Source organism: Amphiprion ocellaris, chromosome 3 (assembly GCF_022539595.1).
Source record: "Amphiprion ocellaris isolate individual 3 ecotype Okinawa chromosome 3, ASM2253959v1, whole genome shotgun sequence".
NCBI classification, from domain to species: Eukaryota; Metazoa; Chordata; class Actinopteri; family Pomacentridae; genus Amphiprion; species Amphiprion ocellaris.
Window position 1 is genome coordinate 40611758 of NC_072768.1, and position 14105 is coordinate 40625862.

Genomic DNA, 14105 nt, shown 5'->3' on the forward strand with positions numbered 1-14105 from the left:
AACCAGAGATAAAAGCACAACTGACAGAAACACAACTGATAGAACCACAACTGACAGAACCACAACTGATAGAACTACAACTGATAGAACCACAACTGATAGAACCACAACTGGAGATAGAACTGGAGATAGAACCACAACTATAGTTATAATCACAACCAGAGATTGAACCACAACTGATAGAACCACAACTGATAGAACTACAACTGATAGAACCACAACTGATAGAACCACAACTGGAGATAGAACTGGAGATAGAACCACAACTATAGTTATAATCACAACCAGAGATAGAAGCACAATTGGAGATAGAACTGTAGATAAAACCATAACTAATAACTAGCCCAGGAAAGCTAAAGTCTCCGTAAGGGATACTAGTGACTAGTGTGGGAATGCTAATTGCTAGCCTTGGGATGGTGGTGACTAGCCGAAGAATGCTGCTAGCCTTTGGATGCTAGCTACTAGCCTAGGGAGGCTAGTCACTAGGTGAGAGATGCTAATAACTAGCCTAGGGATGCAAATGGCATCCCTAGAATGCTAGAAACAATGCTAATTGCTAGTCTAGAACTCAGGTCACTTGGACAGGAATGTTAGTCACTACCCTATGGATGCTAGTTGCTAAGCTATGGATATATTTGCTAGCCTAGGGGTCTTGGCCACTCACCTAGGGATGCTAATGACTGGCTTAGAGGTCACGGTGCCTAGCCAAGTGATGCTTGTTGCTAGCTTAGGAATGCTAGTGACTGTAATATAAATTTAAATGTTCCTTCATGTTCCTAAGATATGGAATTTCAAGGAATGCTACTGATTAGCCCAGGAATGTTAGTAGCTACTATAGAAATGCTAGCCACTAGCTGAGAGATCCTAGTGAGTAGCCTAAGAATGCTAATTGCTTGACTAGAAATGCTAGTGAATAGACTAGGAATACAAGTTAGTAGCATATGGATGCTAGTTGCTAGCCTAGGGATCCTATGAATACTAATGACTAGCTAAGAGATGACAGTGACTAGCTCAGGGTGATAGCTGAGGTAAGCTAGCTGTGATGTCAGGAACGCTTGTCACTCATTGGACGGTTCGAATGCCTTGCCTCAGGATGCTAGCTACTAGCCTTGGCTAACTGTGCATTTAGATCTTTAAATATGAAAGGGGAAATAAACTTTTGTTCTTTAATGTAGATGACTGTCCTAGAAATGCTAATGAGTAGCGCAGGGATGCTAGCTGCAGGTTTCTGGTTCTGTTGGAGGATCTCAGTGGATCTGATCAGAACCTGGTTCTGGTTCTGTTCTGTGGCAGTATAGTAGTGTTGTTGTTGTGCTGTTGTATATTCATGTTATGTTGTCATTGTGTAGTTTTGTTGTTGTATATTCATGTTGTGTCGTGTTGTTGTATATTCATGTTGTGTTGTTGTATATTCATGTTGTGTTGTTGTATATTCGTGTTGTGTTGTTGTATATTCATGTTGTGTTGCTGTATGCTCATGTTGTGTCATTGTGTTGTTGTTGTGTTGTCATTGTGTTGTTGTGTATTACTGTTGTGTCCTCGTGTTGTGTTGTTGTTGTGTAGTTGTATATTCCTGTTGTGTAATTGTGTAGTTGTTGTGTAGTTGTGTTGTAGTTGTGTTGTAGCTGTGTAGTTGTATATTCCTGTTGTGTTGTCATTGTGTAATAGTTGTGTTGTGTATTCCTGTTGTGTCGTTGTGTAGTTGTGTTGTAGTGGTGTTATAGTTGTGTAGTTGTGTAGTTGTATATTCCTGTTCCCATCTGTCAGTTTGTCGGAATCAGAAACTAGAGCAGTGGTGCTGAGGAGAGATACTGTGACGGACAGGGCAGCTGGCCAATCAGAGGCTGGGGAGGCAGCACTGTGAGCCAATGAGCTGTGGCCTGCCCCGCCCCCCTGACTGCAGCTTATAGAGGAGCTGATGATGAGAGCAGACAAAGACCTGCAGAGTCCAGTCCTAGTCCTAGTCCTGATCCAGGAGAGGTCTGGCTGCTTTTCCTCCTGTCCTTCTGGTTCTGTTCTGGTTCTGAGGAGTCATGCCTGAGTGCTGGGACGGGGTGAGTTCTGGAGAACCTCCTGGTTCTGCTGCTCTCGATGGGATTCAGCCGCTGGCTTTGTTTCTGCTTTCAGAACCAGAACCAGTGTGTTTCTATGTCCTTGGGAGAACCAGAACCAGAACCAGACCCAGTGTGTTTGTGGTTCTTGTCCCGCAGCGTCAGAGTTGCTGCATCTTTAACCCACTGACACAGATCTGATGCTGCAGCCATGATCCTGCAGAGGCTGGAACCAGGACCAGGACCACTAGAACCTGGTTCTGCTGGGTCTGGTTCTACTGTTTCTAATTTTACTAGTTCAGATTCTACTGGTTCTGGGTCTACTTGTTCTGATTCTACTGGTTCTGGTTCTGGTCCTGATTTAGGTTCTAGCAGTCCTGATTCAGGTTCTAGCGGTCCTGATTCAGGTTCTAGCAGTCCTGGTCCTGGTTCTAGTGGTCCTGGTTCCAGCCTCTGCAGGATCATGGCTGCAGCATTGGATCTGTGTCAGTGGGTTAAAGATGCAGCAGCTCTGACGCTGCAGAACAAGAACCACAATTACACCGGGTCTGGTTCTGGTTCTAGTTCTACTAGGTCTGGTTCTGGTTCTGGTTCTGGTCCTGCTTCTGGTCCTGGTTCTAGTGGTTCTGGTCCTCCAGGCTGCTGGTGTGTAATTAGGTTTGTGGTTTCAGATGTTAACAACAATCAGCTGATAAACACCAGCAGGGTTAGTGTGTGTTACTGTGTGTTACTGTGTTAGTGTGTGTTAATGTGTTACTGTGTTAGTGTGTGTTATTGTGTTAGTGTGTTACTGTGTGTTACTGTGTGTTAGTGTGTGTTACTGTGTGTTAGTGTGTGTTACTGTGTTAGTGTGTTATTGTGTGTTAGTGTGTGTTAGTATGTGTTAGTGTGTGTTAGTGTGTGTTATTGTGTGTTACTGTGTTAGTGTGTGTTACTGTGTGTTACTGTGTTAGTGTGTGTTAGTGTGTGTTACTGTGTTAGTGTGTGTTATTGTGTGTTAGTGTGTGTTAGTATGTGTTAGTGTGTGTTAGTGTGTGTTACTGTGTTAGTGTGTGTTACTGTGTTAATGTGTTAGTATGTGTTCGTGTGTGTTACTGTGTGTTAGTGTGTGTTATTGTGTGTTACTGTGTTAGTGTGTGTTATTGTGTTATTGTGTGTTACTGTGTTAGTGTTTTTCTCTGTGTGTTACTGTGTTAGTGTGTGTTACTGTGTTATTGTGTGTTACTGTGTTAGTGTTTTTCTCTGTGTGTTACTGTGTTAGTGTGTGTTACTGTGTTAGTGTGTGTTACCGTGTTAGTGTGTGTTAGTGTGTGTTATTGTGTGTTAGTGTGTGTTACTGTGTGTTACCGTGTTAGTGTGTGTTATTGTGTGTTAGTGTGTGTTACTGTGTGTTAGTGTGTTACTGTGTTAGTGTGTGTTATTGTGTGTTAGTGTTATTGTGTGTTAGTGTGTGTTATTGTGTGTTAGTGTGTGTTACTGTGTTAGTGTGTCTTATTGTGTGTTAGTGTGTTACTGTGTTAGTGTGTGTTACTGTGTGTTAGTGTGCTAGTGTGTGTTAGTGTGTGTTACTGTGTTTTAATGTGTTAGTGTGTGTTACTGTGTTATTGTGTGTTAGTTTGTGTTATTGTGTGTTAGTGTGTGTTAGTGTGTGTTACTGTGTGTTACTGTGTGTTAGTGTGTTAGTGATTGTTACCGTGTTAGTGTGTGTTAGTGTGTGTTATTGTGTGTTAGTGTGTGTTACTGTGTTTGTGTGTTATTGTGTGTTACTGTTATTGTGTGTTACTGTGTTACTGTGTTAGTATGCTAGTGTGTTAGTGTGTGTTATTGTGTGTTACTATGTGTTACTGTGTGTTATTGTGTTACTGTGTTAGTGTGTGTTATTGTGTGTTAGTGTGTGTTAGTATGTGTTAGTGTGTGTTAGTGTGTGTTACTGTGTTAGTGTGTGTTACTGTGTTAATGTGTTAGTATGTGTTCGTGTGTGTTACTGTGTGTTAGTGTGTGTTATTGTGTGTTACTGTGTTAGTGTGTGTTATTGTGTTATTGTGTTACTGTGTTAGTGTTTTCTCTGTGTGTTACTGTGTTAGTGTGTGTTACTGTGTTAGTGTTTTTCTCTGTGTGTTACTGTGTTAGTGTGTGTTACTGTGTTAGTGTGTGTTACCGTGTTAGTGTGTGTTAGTGTGTGTTATTGTGTGTTAGTGTGTGTTACTGTGTGTTACCGTGTTAGTGTGTGTTATTGTGTGTTAGTGTGTGTTACTGTGTGTTAGTGTGTTACTGTGTTAGTGTGTGTTATTGTGTGTTAGTGTTATTGTGTGTTAGTGTGTGTTATTGTGTGTTAGTGTGTGTTACTGTATGTTAGTGTGTGTTATTGTGTGTTAGTGTGTGTTACTGTGTGTTAGTGTGTTACTGTGTTAGTGTGTGTCATTGTGTGTTAGTGTTATTGTGTGTTAGTGTGTGTTATTGTGTGTTAGTGTGTGTTACTGTGTGTTAGTGTGTGTTATTGTGTGTTAGTGTGTGTTACTGTGTGTTAGTGTGTTACTGTGTTAGTGTGTGTCATTGTGTGTTAGTGTTATTGTGTGTTAGTGTGTGTTATTGTGTGTTAGTGTGTGTTACTGTGTTAGTGTGTCTTATTGTGTGTTAGTGTGTTACTGTGTTAGTGTGTGTTACTGTGTGTTAGTGTGCTAGTGTGTGTTAGTGTGTGTTAGTGTGTGTTACTGCGTTTTAATGTGTTAGTGTGTGTTACTGTGTTATTGTGTGTTAGTTTGTGTTATTGTGTGTTAGTGTGTGTTAGTGTGTGTTACTGTGTGTTAGTGTGTTAGTGATTGTTACCGTGTTAGTGTGTGTTAGTGTGTGTTATTGTGTGTTAGTGTGTGTTACTGTGTTTGTGTGTTATTGTGTGTTACTGTTATTGTGTGTTACTGTGTTACTGTGTTAGTATGCTAGTGTGTTAGTGTGTGTTATTGTGTGTTACTATGTGTTACTGTGTGTTATTGTGTTACTGTGTTAGTGTGTGTTATTGTGTGTTACTGTGTTAGTGTGTTTCTCTGTGTGTTACTGTGTTAGTGTGTGTTACCATGTTAGTGTGTGTTATTGTGTGTTACTGTGTTACTGTGTTATTGTGTTACCGTGTTAGTGTGTTATTGTGTGTTAGTGTGTGTTAGTGTGTGTTATTGTGTTAGTGTCTGTTACTGTGTGTTAGTGTGTATCACTGTGTGTTAGTGTGTGTTAGTGTTATTGTGTGTTAGTGTGTTACTGTGTTAGTGTGTGTTACTGTGTGTTAGTGTGTTATTGTGTGTTAGTGTGTGTTGCTGTGTTTTAGTGTGTGTTAGTGTGTTATTGTGTGTTAGTGTGTGTTATTGTGTGTTAGTGTGTGTTACTGTGTGTTAGTGTGTGTTAGTGATTGTTACCGTGTTAGTGTGTGTTACTGTGTGTTAGTCTGTTAGTGTGTGTTAGTGTGTTAGTGTGTGTTAGTGTGTGTTATTGTGTTAGTGTGTGTTACTGTGTGTTAGTGTGTGTTAGTGTGTTATTGTGTGTTATTGTGTGTTATTGTGTGTTAGTCTGTGTTAGTCTGTGTTACTGTGTTAGTGTGCGTTAGTGATTGTTACCGTGTTAGTGTGTGTTAGTGTGTGTTATTGTGTGTTAGTGTGTGTTACTGAGTTAGTGTGTTATTGTGTGTTACTGTTATTGTGTGTTACTGTGTTAGTATGCTAGTGTGTTAGTGTGTGTTTTTGTGTGTTAGTGTGTGTTATTGTGTGTTACTCTATGTTAGTGTGTGTTAGTGTGTGTTACTGTGTGTTAGTGTGTGTTATTATGTGTTATTGTTTAGCTTCTCTCCCCCATTTTGTCTCTCTGACTGGATTCTATAAAATGTGGGTCAGAATCAGAGTTTATTAAATAAAAGCTCCTGATGAAAGACTTCATTATTTATTTATTTGCTTGTTTATTTATTCATTTATACTGCTGCAATGTTAGAAAACATTTTTGTGAGTTTTATTTGTCCTTTATATTATTTTTGTGTTTTTGACTGTGTTTGTTGTTTGTATTGATAATTGTGTGTTCGTGTGTCTGATTGTGTGTTTGTTGTTTGTGTTGCTGATTGTGTGTCTGATGTTTGTGTGTTTGTGTGTCTGCAGGAGCACGATGTGGAGACCCCCTATGGGTCTCTGCATGTTGTGATCCGAGGAGCTCCTAAAGGGAACAAACCGGCCATCCTGACCTACCACGACGTGGGACTGAACCGTGAGTCCACAAGGGTCCAGGGTCTGGGGTCCAGGGTCTGGGGTTCAGGGTCTGGGGTCTAATGTCTGGGGTCTAGTGTCTGGGGTCCGGGGTCTAGTGTCTGGGGTCTAGTGTCTGGGGTCCAGGGTCTGGTGTCCAGGGTCTGGGGTCCAGGGTGTGGGGTCTAGTGTCTGAGGTCCAGGGTCTGGGGTTCAGGGTCTGGGGTCTAATGTCTGGGGTCTAGTGTCTGGGGTCCGGGGTCTAGTGTCTGGGGTCTAGTGTCTGGGGTCCGGGGTCTAGTGTCTGGGGTCTAGTGTCTGGGGTCCAGGGTCTGGTGTCCAGGGTCTGGGGTCCAGGGTGTGGCGTCTAGTGTCTGAGGTCCAGGGTCTGGGGTCTAATGTCCGGGGTCTAGTGTCTGGGGTCCAGGGTCTGGGGTCCAGGGTCTGGGGTTCAGGGTCTGGGGTTCAGGGTCCGGGGTCTAGTGTCTGGGGTCCAGGGTCTGGGGTCCAGGGTGTGGGGTCTAGTGTCTAAGGTCCAGGGTCTGGGGTCTAATGTCTGGGGTCTAGCGTCTGGGGTCTGGGGTCTAGTGTCTGGGGTCCAGGGTCTGGGGTGGTGGGTCTGGGGTCCAGGGTCTGGGGTTCAGGGTCCGGGGTCTAGTGTCTGAGGTCTGGGGTCCAGGGTCTGGGGTCTAGTGTCTGGGGTCCGGGGTCTAGTGTCTGGGGTCCAGGGTCTGGGGTTCAGGGTCTGGGGTCTAGTGTCTGGGGTCCAGGGTCTGGGGTTGGTGGGTCTGGGGTCCAGGGTCTGGGGTTCAGGGTCTGGGGTCTAGTGTCTGAGGTCTGGGGTCCAGGGTCTGGGGTCTAGTGTCTCCTTTTAAATAAAGTCCATCAGCTGATCTCCTCCTGTAGTCGCTGTTGGAATAAATCTGGTTCGGCTGATCATGACATGGAAACGGAGTCCCAGAATCTAAGACCTGACCCAGTTCAAAGGTCCAGAAGGGTTCTTTAAAGATCTTCAGAGAAGAAGTTCTCAGAGGTTACAGTCCACAGAAGATCCAGGAGTTCTGAGCAGCTTCCAGCGCTGCCAGAAATAATATGGGTCAGTCCAGAGCTGGAGGATGTTTAATATCCCATAATCCACATATTAAACCCTAAAACATCAGTAGTGTGTACATGTTCTGGTTCTCAGACCAAATCAGGAAAAAACTAGGAGAAAAGAATGTTTGAAATTACTTTTAAAAGTCTGGAGTTCCCCTAAATGCCATTTTTCTGCTGACCCATGTTCTCCAGAGAACCCATCCAGACGTGTCCTAGTCTGACTCCACTCTCCTGTTATTATTTAAACCACTACAGTTGAACTCTCTGAAGGTCCGAGCTCCAAACATCTGCTGCTGGTCTCCACGGATCCAGGTCTGGTCTCCACGGATCCAGATCTGGTCTCCACGGATCCAGGTCTGGTCTCCATGGATCCAGATCTGGTCTCCATCACAGATCTAGATCTGGTCTCCACGGATCCAGATTCACGGATCCAGGTCTGGTCTCCATCACAGATCTAGATCTGGTCTCCACGGATCCAGATTCACGGATCCAGGTCTGGTCTCCACGGATCCAGGTCTGGTCTCCACCACGGATCCAGATCTGGTGTCCACGGATCCAGATCTGGTCTCCACGGATCCAGATCTGATCTCCACCACGGATCCAGATCTGGTCTCCACAGATCCAGATCATTCAGACGATCTGATCCAGATCTGCTCATTTCCAGCCCTGAACTCCAGATGCTGCAAAAAAAAAACCCATAAAACTAGAAAACCACAAAATACACCAGAAAAATGAGATAAAATGAGAACCTGAGAGAAACCTGATGTGACGTTCTAGATTTATTTAAATCTATAAATCTATTTAATGTGAGGTTCTAGGTGTATTTTTAAGGTTCTACATGTATTTTTTTTTTAAGTTCAAGGTGTATTGTTTAAGGTTCTAAATGTATTTTTTAAGGTTCTAGATGTATTTTTAAGGTCTAGGTGTATATTTTCTATTGTTCTAGATGTATTGTTTAAGGTTCTAGATGTATTTTTCAAGGATCTAGATGTATTTTTAAGGTCTAGGTGTATTTTTTTTAATTGTTGTAGATGTATTCTTTAATGTTCCAGATGCATTTTAAGGTTCTAAATGTATTTTTAAGGTTCTAAATGTATTTTTTAAGGTTCTAGATGTATTTTTATGATCTAGGTGTATTTTTTATTGTTCTAGATGTATTTTTTTAATGTTCCAGATGTATTTTTAAGGTTCTAAATGTATTATTTAAGGATCTAGATGTATTTTTAAGGTCTAGGTGTATATTTTTTATTGTTCTAGATGTATTGTTTAAGGTTCTAGATGTATTTTTCAAGGATCTAGATGTATTTTTAAGGTCTAGGTGTATTTTTTTTATTGTTCTAGATCTATTTTTTTAATGCTCTAGATGTATTTTTTTAAGGTTCCAGATGTATTTTTAAGGTTCTAAATGTATTTTTTAAGCATCTAGATGTATTTTGTAAGGTTCTAGATGTATTTTTAAGGTCGAGGTGTATTTTTTTATTGTTCTAGATGTTTTTTTTTTAAGTTCTAGGCGTATTGTTTAAGGTTCTAGATGTATTTTTCAAGGTTCTAGATGTACTTTTAAGGTCTAGGTGTAATTTTTTATTGTTCTAGATGTATTTTTTTAAGTTCTAGGTGTATTGTTTAAGGTTCTAGATGTATTTTTTAAGGATCTAGATGTATTTTGTAAGGTTCTAGATGTATTTTCTAAGGTTCTAGATGTATTTTTTACGTGAGCAGCCGTCTATCCGGGCGTTTATCAGCTCACAGCTTCAACAACCAGCAGAGTCCAGAAATAGAAGCAGGAGCAGATGGCCAATCAGAGGCCTCCATGAATGTAGGTCACAACAACATCCTGCAGAGATGGTGGGCGGAGCCTCTGGCCACTGCATCACTGCAGCATTTCCTGTAGCATGCAGACAGTCAGGTCAGATTACTGCAGTTAAAATAATAATTCAGCATTTTTTAGTCTTGAATAAAATCATGTTTCTTTCAAATAACCAAGATCCATAAAATTAATTATAACAATACTTAATTATAAAATGATGTCTTTTATTGTCTTCATTTGTTTGTTTGGGTTTTTGCAGGTTTAAATACATTAAAAAAAAAGATTTTTGTTGTGAGAATTATTTACAGTTTACAGACAGCATGTTTAATTATATTATTTCTGCAATTTAACAAAACACATCTAATAATAGAATATATAATATACAATAAATATGCTATTATTGACATTATATATAATATATTATTATATTTAAAATGTATACAATAATAATTTTATGAATAATATAATATTTAATACATTTCAAAACAAATTTGCAAAAATGAAAATTTAAAAAATCGATATGATAAAATATCATTTTTCTTCCACATCACAAATATCCTAAATAAATGTATTTTTGCTGATTTAAATGCAGTAAAACACAAAAGAACAAATGACTTCTTCTAATTAATGTGCACATTATTTACAGAATTATTATTTATTATTTTTAATTCTGACGTTTTAATTAATTTACTGGATTTCACCTGTAATTTAACAAAACAGGTAAAATCTCTTAAAAAATAAAAATAAAATAACTGATAGTAGGCAATAAACTTTTTTAATAATAATAAATTTATTTAAGAAGTTTAAAAATCTATTAATTTGACTCTGAAAGCAGAAATTCATGTAGTTTGTCTTGGAGCTCATTCAGAGATGATTCTGGAATAAATGGTTTATGTTTCTAAAGGAGGTCAGCGGGTCGGCTCTGATTCTCCAGAATCTCCCATCGTTTGTCTCCAGATCTGCTGCTAATTGGTCCGTTTAATTAACGCGGTAGCAGGAAGTGAGTCAGGACCGATGATGTTTCAGAATAAAAGCGGACTCTCTGTTCAGTTCAATGACTTTCAGGACCCAAACGATAACAACCTCGTTAATGGTTCAACAGAATCTAATAAAATGTTCTTCAGGACGTTGAACTGATCCATGGACATCAGAATTCTAAACAGTTACAGGCCCTGCTTTTATTTTGGAAAAATTTGTATCATTTCTGACCATTTCTGAGTTTATAATAATTAATTTAGTGAAACTTAAAACCTGCAGCTTGACATTTTAACCCTCTCAACTCCCAGCAGCTATTTATTTATTTATTCTATCTATGTAATTAATTAAATTATTTAGATATTTATTCATTTATGAATACATATATTTATGTAACTATTTATCCAATTATGTATTTATTATATATCTATTGAGTAATTTTTTTGTAATTTTGTGAAACTTTTATGTCTTCTTGAACAGTTTCTGGCTGATTTTGCACATTTTTTTTTAAAGCCAGATTTTAATTTCACCACCTGTGGAATAACCTGGTTCCATTCAGGAAGACAGATTTAGGAGACCACTGTCGTCTAAAATGTACCTCTAACCTCAGAAATAGCTCTGAGCTTCTGATGAAACGTGGAACACCTGTAGGAACGTCCAGGTGGATGAAGGTCCAGATAGATGAAGGTCCAAGTAGATGAAGGTCCAGGTAGATGGAGGTCCATGTAGATGGAGGTCCATGTAGATGGAGGTCCTGGTAGAACTTTAGATCAGATAAACCTCCACTTCCTGTTTCCTCTGCAGACAAGCTGTGCTTCAACACGTTCTTCAACAACGAGGACATGCAGGAGATCACCAAACACTTCGTGGTTTGTCACGTGGATGCTCCAGGACAGCAGATCGGAGCTTCTCAGCTTCCACAGGGGTAAAAAAAAAAACAACACTTTTTATCAATATTTATCATGAATAATTATAGAAATAAATAATGATAAAATAAAAGTTAATGTTGATTAACTTCTGGTCAGATCATCAGTTTATCAACCTGCACTTTGACGGTTTAACCCTATTTATTTATTTATCTATCCATCTATGTATTGATTTGTTTGTTTATTTAGGTTCCAGTACTCCACCATGGACCAGCTGTTATTTGTTTGTTTGTTTGTTCGTTTACAGGTTCCAGTACCACACCATGGACCAGCTGTTATTTATTTATTTATTTGTTTGTTTGTTTGTTTACAGGTTCCAGTACCACACCATGGACCAGCTGTTATTTATTTGTTTGTTTGTTTGTTTGTTTGTTTACAGGTTCCAGTACCCCACCATGGACCGGCTGTTATTTATTTATTTATTTGTTTGTTTGTTTGTTTACAGGTTCCAGTACCACACCATGGACCAGCTGTTATTTATTTATTTGTTTGTTCATTTGTTTGTTTACAGGTTCCAGTACCACACCATGGACAAGCTGTTATTTATTTATTTGTTTGTTCGTTTGTTTGTTTACAGGTTCCAGTACCACACCATGGACCGGCTGTTATTTATTTATTTATTTGTTTGTTTGTTTGTTTGTTTACAGGTTCCAGTACCCCACCATGGACCAGCTATTATTTATTTATTTGTTTGTTTGTTTACAGGTTCCAGTACCCCACCATGGACCAGCTGTTATTTATTTATTTGTTTGTTCATTTGTTTGTTTACAGGTTCCAGTACCCCACCATGGACCAGCTGTTATTTATTTATTTGTTTGTTCGTTTGTTTGTTTACAGGTTCCAGTACCCCACCATGGACCAGCTATTATTTATTTATTTGTTTGTTCATTTGTTTGTTTACAGGTTCCAGTACCCCACCATGGACCAGCTGTTATTTATTTATTTGTTTGTTCGTTTGTTTGTTTACAGGTTCCAGTACCCCACCATGGACAAGCTGTTATTTGTTTGTTCGTTTGTCCCTTTACAGATTCCAGTACCCCACCATGGACCAGCTATTATTTATTTATTTGTTTGTTCGTTTGTTTGTTTACAGGTTCCAGTACCCCACCATGGACCAGCTGTTATTTATTTATTTGTTTGTTCGTTTGTTTGTTTACAGGTTCCAGTACCCCACCATGGACAAGCTGTTATTTGTTTGTTCGTTTGTCCGTTTACAGGTTCCAGTACCCCACCATGGACCAGCTGTTATTTATTTATTTGTTTGTTCGTTTGTTTGTTTACAGGTTCCAGTACCCCACCATGGACCAGCTGGCCGGGATGCTGCCCACGGTGGTCCAACACTTCGGGTCGGTCTTTAATTCTCTTTAATCTACTGTTAAACACTCAGAGCTTCTAGTTTATCTCCTTTTTAACCGTCTTCATTTTTATTTTAATACAGAACTTTTATTTTGTTCTAGTTTATAATGAGCATCCTGTAGTGTTCTGGGATTATTCTGGGATGTAATCATCATTTATCTGCTTCAGGTTTAAGAGCATCGTGGGGATCGGAGTCGGAGCTGGAGCTTTTATTCTGGCCAAGTTCGCTGTAAGTTGCACAAAAACCTGCTGACAGTGTAAGAAATGTTGTTTTAATCAGTTTTAACTGAGAAATGTTCTGTTATAATCAGTTTTTACTGAAAAATGTTTTGTTTTAATCAGTTTTTACTGAGAAATATTCTGTTTTCAGGAGTTTTACCTGCATCTGTTTTTATAAACTGCTGCACTGGAAAAAAACAATAATGCTAATAAAAAATTGAAAATCTGTCAGCAACAAACACAAAAAAGAAACCGTGGAAACACAGTTTCAAATAGTATTTTAGTAGAAACGTGAATGCATCCATATCTAGACACCTACTGGAACTTTATGGAGACACTAAACCAGCCTCAAATGGAAATTTTGTCCTTTTTTTTCCATTTTAATGGCCAATAATTACTAATTATTGTCATTTTGGATAATTTTGAGTAATTTTAGACCGCCTTTATTTTGAAAATTTGGTCCTTTTCCAAACTTTTCAATGCCAATAATAATTGATTATTGTTGTTTTCGACTGTCTTTATCTAGTTTTTCACATATTTTAGATGTTTTGGAAAGTTTCCAGTCATTTCAGACCAGATTCAGCTCCTCTCCGATGTGTTTCTGTGTTTCCAGCTGATCTTTCCAGACCTGGTGGAAGGTTTGGTTCTGCTCAACATCGACCCCAACGGTAAAGGATGGATCGACTGGGCCGCCACCAAGGTGCCTCTTTAAGCCGTGGCTTTTTCACACATTTGTGAGTCCAGATGTGTTTTCTGACGGTTTATTTTAACCTCCAGCTGTCTGGACTGACCAGCGCTCTGCCCGACACCGTGCTGCCTCACCTGTTCAGCCAGGTGAGCCTCCAGTTCACCAGAACACACCAAATAAAACCAAAATACACCAAATACACCAGACAAAAACCAGACAGCATCAACAGTTCTTCAGCTCTAGTTTGATTCTTTTTGTGGAACTTTCAGAAAATAGGAAGAAAAATGCTTCCTGTACATAAAACCAAAACCTTCAAAGTTAATAAAAACATAAAGTTAATTTATCACTTCAATTTGTCGATAAAAACTAACTTCTTTTTAAAACATTTTTTTTATTTTTGATATTTCACCATTAGCCATTAATGGCTAATTGCTAAGCTATGGCAACCTAATGAAGTTTCCACATGCAGTTTTTATTTACCAGTTTTTAACTTAAATCTAGAACCAAATTTTTCTGTAGTTCCTGGTTGTTCCAGCAGGTGGAGCCTCTTCCTGTTTAATCCTGTACAGACCAGAGGAGGTTAAAGCAGAGAGCATTGTGGGAGTTTAGCTAGCAAGGGGCACCATGACAAAGACTTCTGGGGTGGTTAATGAGCCCAAACCAAAATTTTTTTCAAAAAATGACAAAAATATCTCAGAAATGACAATTCCAAAATTAGTCCATTTAAAATTAGTCCAAAATGATTTTAAAAATTGTTCAAAATGACTTAAAATG

The 14105-nt window shown here is 39.1% G+C and overlaps 1 protein-coding gene across 5 annotated transcripts in view; it reads left to right on the forward strand.

The window, feature by feature from the left end:
* ndrg4 (NDRG family member 4) overlaps window positions 1-14105 on the forward strand; it is a 60461-nt gene that overhangs the window by 30802 nt on the left and 15554 nt on the right. For 3 of the 5 annotated variants that reach the window (XM_023271046.3, XM_023271047.3, XM_023271048.3), the window contains exons 5-10: window positions 6182-6287; window positions 10947-11067; window positions 12352-12414; window positions 12593-12653; window positions 13257-13343; window positions 13421-13477. In XM_023271046.3, coding sequence (XP_023126814.1) covers window positions 6182-6287; window positions 10947-11067; window positions 12352-12414; window positions 12593-12653; window positions 13257-13343; window positions 13421-13477 — 495 coding nt within the window. Of the gene's footprint in view, window positions 1-1894; window positions 2055-6181; window positions 6288-10946; window positions 11068-12351; window positions 12415-12592; window positions 12654-13256; window positions 13344-13420; window positions 13478-14105 lie in introns of those variants that run through there. The other 2 variants (XM_023271049.3, XM_023271050.3) reach the window with 1 other exon arrangement.